At 30.9% G+C, this 5,663-nt stretch overlaps 1 protein-coding gene across 1 annotated transcript; it reads right to left on the bottom strand.

The window, feature by feature from the left end:
* Nucleotides 1-275: 275 nt before the first annotated feature.
* Nucleotides 276-5,063, bottom strand: LOC114125109 (venom serine carboxypeptidase-like). Its single transcript, XM_027988608.2, has 5 exons — nt 4,582-5,063; nt 2,724-2,922; nt 2,227-2,373; nt 1,879-2,114; nt 276-1,370 (listed from the first exon to the last, which is right to left on the bottom strand). The coding sequence occupies exons 1-5, from the start codon at nt 4,906-4,908 to the stop codon at nt 828-830; spliced, it is 1,452 nt and encodes a 483-aa protein (XP_027844409.2). The 5' UTR covers nt 4,909-5,063; the 3' UTR covers nt 276-827.
* Between the last annotated feature and the right edge of the window lie 600 nt (nt 5,064-5,663).

Raw genomic sequence — 5,663 nt, 5'->3', positions numbered from 1 at the left:
TAGTTATATTTCTTCACCTTTGCAACAGTTATCAACAAGATAACTTCGTATGTTTCTTACAACCGTATATGGTTATAGTGCGTGATTAAGATTTAGGATTTAGACATGGAACTGAATAAGCTTTGAATCCTGATGAATATTTGGATATCGAATTATTAAAATTCGAAAAAATATGCAATGTGTACCTAATAAATTATTATATTTTAGTGATTATATTACATTTTGATATTAACATGAAGCATGCATCTACGCATGGACATATTATAATATTGTATTATTGTAATACTTAAATAAGTTAATCATAATACAATAAAAAATAATCATATTTAAATTAAATTACAAAAAAAAAAAACATTAAATTATTTGGTTATGACTGACGGTTTACAAAAAAAAAAACTTAAGACTTTACAAAATAATCATCTATAGGACGCACTTTTCATAAAAAAATGTCATTATATTTATTACTACAGTTATTAAATGGACGAATAACGACAACAAACGTGATAATATTTAGTCCGGTTATAATTATCTAACTATTTTGTGTTTTTTTTTTTAATTTTTAACATAAAGTTAATATTAATTTTTGGAAAAATCTAGTGGGTAATGACTATTTTAGTTGTAACAGTAATGAAAAAGTTTATATAAGTATATAAAAAGAAAAACAGTCAAATTAGGTAGTAATACCTATAGCTATAATGCTATATATATTATAATATAATGTAATAAATTATAGTGTACAGTCGATGTGGTTTGTTAAAAACAAATAGGTAACCACGATAAACATAATTAGTAGGTATTTAAAATTATTTTAATGTGTAGGTGAACATTTATTGATCGAGTCGTTTTGTAATAAATTTATGTATGAGATCGTACAAGATTTCTGGTCTGTCGCAGGATACCAAGTGGCCCGCGTTTCTCACCATCACTTCCGTGAGGTTTCCCACCGTTTTTATGTAACCGGCCAACTTATTATTTACATACCACGGTTTTCTGATCGCTTTTTTGTAATCAGCTCCGTACGGGCTCTTCATGTTCGAATACAAGTTGACGGACAGCGGATATGCCACGACCAGGTCCATCTGACCATTATACACCAGAATGGGATAACTGGTCACCAGCTGTTCCAAGTGTTCCTTAACCGAGGTCATGAAGTCCGGTATCATTTTGTAATAGATCACGCCCAAACTAGTATACTCAATATCACCGATGTGCAGCGCTCTCCGGCTGTCGACCGTCTGCAATAAGTCAATGTAGCTAACGTCCCCTATGGTGTTTGTGGAATTCCACGGAATCGTGTCGCCGTCAATGATATTGTACAAGCTTGGGAATTGAGTTTGCTCGATAAACGTACTCATTATACCACTCCAAGCCTGAAAAATATAATTTTTTTTTTATAATAATATCAAACAATTTATTTACCATCCATATAATATATGTACCGTTACTTATACGGGGGGGGGGGAGGTTAAATTAAAAAGAAGTTTTAGGGGATGCTAATGAGGGATCACCATGAAAGGATTATAAATTTTATTAGTTATATAAGTTTAGAGCTATTTTTGATGTATATTTTTATATGACATATATATTTACCTATATGTGTGTGTAGGTGGAGTATAGTTTTAAATTTTCATTTTTTTTTTTTTGAGTATAGGTACAAGAAAATTAAAATAAATACTTACTCAATTTTTATTGTTTTGTATAGATATAAAAAAAAATAATTTTCTTTATAATATATAGATTAGATTTAGTTTTAATAATGGAAGAAAAATCAAACAAATTAATATTAATGAATATTTTATAGATTAAAAAAAATATAAAGAAATTATTAATTTTATTGTAGTCAGTAGGTATAGATTAATTTATGATAGGCATACTCACATAAAATGCATCGACAAAGTGTTTATCGTGTATTGCTTTTCTACCTTGGGATTCCAATTTATTAATTTCTTGTTTTGTATTGTTATCAACTAAACCAATTTGGTATAGAAAATCTCCATAACACAATAATGTTTCGGGATCTAAAAATCCATTTCCAATTGCGATTCCATCAATTTTTATATTAGCTAATGTTTTGTTATTGTGGATTAATGACGCCAAAGAAAGTGCAAACTTGCCTAAGTTCGAAATTAATTTTAAGTATATTAAAATAATCGGCCGTATATTATTTATATACGTGAATTATAGGTACATAAATTTATTTTATAATCAATTGAGTGTTGTACATACCACCGTATGATTCAGCAACAATATAGAACGGATTTGGTCGCTGTTCGGGAAACATGGTGTAAAATTGTGTTAAAGCTTCTAAAAGTTGTTCTCCAACGGTCGTGAAGTTTGTTGCATAACCGTCAATATGTTCAGTGAAACTAAATCCTGAAATAAAAAAATATATATACTAACAAAGTGTAGAAGTGTAACTTCTTGCTAAAGCAATCGATATGACGTGTGCACAATGCATTTGAACAGATTAAATTAAAATGTTTAAAAATCTGCAATTAAACCAATTGAAAAGGAAAAAAAATATTCATTCTCCCTTATGTATCTACAGTATCTTCAAACCATCCCGTTATCATACATTGATTGTTAGTTTCATTTTTATGACTTAAAATACATATTGTTGGTAAGTATAAGCACTGTATTAAATTAGTTATAAATAGTTATAAACATTTTAATAATTAATAAACATAATATTTTGTTATGTCTGTTATTATAATTTGTTTTACCTGTTCCAACAGGACTGTCGATAAATAGTAATGAATTGTTATTGTGCCAAGATAATGGATTTTCATCGATCGTATAGGTTTTCCCGTCAAATGAAGAATTGAACGGGCCGATTTCTTTAAATACGCTGAATGCCGCACTGGCACCAGGGCCACCTTCTAGCCATAAAATTAATGGAGCTTTTGTTTCATAGTAAAGACTCTATAATAATAACACAAAGCGTATAAATTAAACTTCTGGTAGAGTAGGGAAACTTTTTAATTCATGACATTTATTTCTTACTTAAGTTATTATTGTTGCAGATATAATGTCATATAATTTATATTTGGATAATAAACCACGTAATATGTTCGTAGTATAATTTTATAAGGCTTTATTTTTACGTGACACTTCTTAAAAGAAGATTCACAGTACTACATTGTTATAGCCATCATAAAATAATTCAAGCAAAAGTGAAGTATTTGATTTTTTAATTCCAAAAAAATAATAATTATTAATTCCCGCTTATAGGTGGCTGTTAATCCTCTACATTTTCTCTACTTATATAATCCAGAAATAAATGGAATTTAATATTCCCTACTATTCTATATTAATATATTATATTAGTATAAACTCAGCGATACAAAAATTAGATAATTAAGAAAACATTTATTATATTATATTAATTTTTATTTTTATATAATTGTGTGTTAAAACAGTTAAGCATGATTATAATTAATTATCACAATAATTTAAATAACATTTACTTTTTTAACTAACATGGATTTTTATTAATATTTCAAATCTAGAAAAAACTTTGGTCCATAAAAGACACTCAGAAACTATATTAATGGCTTAAATATTTTTTTAAACAATCATTTAAAAAATGTTATAGGTATATTAAAAATTTCATACCTATAGTAGACAAATTAAAAATGTTTTTAAATTAATTAAATTTGTGTTATTCTCAGCCTGATTTGTTATCATTGTTTATTTTAATATATTTATGTTTTAATGCATTTAGTAAAAATTATTATTATTTATTATTAAACTTTGATACGGTTCAATTCTGACCGTTTTTTAAAAAAAAGTTCGAGGTACATTAAAAATAGTGGAAACTAGTTTTTAAGAAAACTTTATGATGAATTCGATTTTTTTTTTATAAGTTTTATGCGATTAATAAAATAATTGGTACTTTTGGTATACCTACATACCTAATGTCTATTTTGGTAAACACCATAGTCAGGATTGAATCTCCTAAATTTTTTTGAAATGAATTAGTGCTTTAAGCCTCAAGCCTCAAGTTTACCTATAGGTAAACCATGCGTTCGCGAATAAACAACTAAATTATATGATAAAAAATTAAAATAAATTAAAATCTAACAATTTTGGTCGTTTATTAAATTAAATTAAATCGTCAATGGCGGTAAAATTAGTACAATTATTAATGAATACGTATTGAACGTCAAAAAGTATAAAGTAACGGAAGAAATATAAAAAAAGAAAAGAAAAAAAACTCATAATATGCATTTATATGCAAAATAAAATAACGAAACTATAGCTCTATCTTATAATATAGTATAAGTCGTTTTTGTTTTTTCACCCTGCTATTTTTATGATTGTTTAAAACAGATTTGCAAACGATACTATAATGCTGTGTTCCAGGGTCTAGGGCCCATACTAATATGGCGATAACTAAATACATTTTTTCCATTTTCCTGACTTTTTTTTGAAGTATATTATAATAAATCACATTATATAGCTCGCAGCATATTATGATACCAACAACACTAACCTAACTCGCGGTCGTTGTCGTTAATATTACAGTATAATATTATTATTAAAATTTTAAACGTTTACGTATATATATAGTACGGTTACCGTTGCGGGGAAGAACCAGAAGAACAGATTGGAGTTGTGTTGGTCGTCGACCGTGAAGTAACCGGAGTAGCTGACCACGCGCTGCGGCCGGTACACTTCGGTCACCCGGGCCAGTTGCTTGGCCCTGAGTATGTTGCCGTTGCGCAGGTACGGCGTGAGCAGCAGCGGCTCGGCGGCCGAATGGGACGGCGTGGACTCGGGATCCCACAGCGGGTACGCGCTCCGCAGGTACAGCGGCGTCGACTCGGACGACAGGCACGCGGCCCGCCGCCATACGCAACACCCGGCGGCGCAACACGCGAGTATTACACGGAACGCGGCGGACATCGTTGTGCCGCGGCCAGGACAGTGCGCGTCCTGTGGGCCCCGTCCCGCTCCGAACGTCGACCGCCGACGGCGTCCGTCCGTCGTCAGCCCCTCCCACTCGACGACGCGACGCTGCGAATTTTTTTCCGACGGTGCGTAACGTGTGTGACGGACTACGGAATAAGGACGACGAACATACTTATATGATAAATGACGATTATTATTTATTTATTTATTCGGAAGTTTATTCGCTAAATAATTTTATCCGACAGACGGCGGTTAATATCCATCTGGCGAATAACTGAAAGATTGAAAAACCGGGCGAAAACATTTTTTCGAACACGGTCCTAATAATAGTGCCTAATAACTTTTTGTGGTTTGTTCGTCGACCGAGACTTATTCTGACATTGAAAACCTGTGCCTTGGGAAACTATAAAACCGATTACAGCAATAAAAGCACATTGAACGTTTACGCGAGTCTTTGCACGCACGGATGATCCGCATAGATCATGCGATAGAGGTATTATATGTTGCAGCGGAATCATGATTTTATAGTCTTCGATCCCGGAGACGGCCGACCACACTCATACATTTTATAATGTAGACTCTCGAGTATCTATAAAATATATTAAAGAATAAAACTATCAAAATTATCACTATAGGTGGTATAAGATTGAGCTGCATAAACGGATTAAAAAAAAAAATAAAAGTTAAGTTAATTTTAACTTTTTAATTTAAATTTTTTGAAATTTAATTTTAATATTGTATAAAACAAG

This window comes from Aphis gossypii, chromosome X, assembly GCF_020184175.1.
Source record: "Aphis gossypii isolate Hap1 chromosome X, ASM2018417v2, whole genome shotgun sequence".
Taxonomy (NCBI): Eukaryota; Metazoa; Arthropoda; class Insecta; order Hemiptera; family Aphididae; genus Aphis; species Aphis gossypii.
Note: the sequence above shows the minus strand (reverse complement) of the source record. Positions and strands in the feature narration are given on the sequence as shown.

What these genes read in the sequence shown, in the direction of transcription:
- LOC114125109 (XM_027988608.2), bottom strand. Translation starts at nt 4,908, where the DNA reads ATGTCCGCCGCGTTCCGTGTAATACTCGCGTGTTGCGCCGCCGGGTGT. An exon ending in TCTGGTTCTTCCCCGCAACG is followed by an intron (nt 2,923 to 4,581) that starts GTAACCGTACTA and finishes TTATTATTATAG; the next exon opens with AGTCTTTACTATGAAACAAA. An exon ending in TGTTGCTGAATCATACGGTG is followed by an intron (nt 2,115 to 2,226) that starts GTATGTACAACA and finishes TTTCGAACTTAG; the next exon opens with GCAAGTTTGCACTTTCTTTG.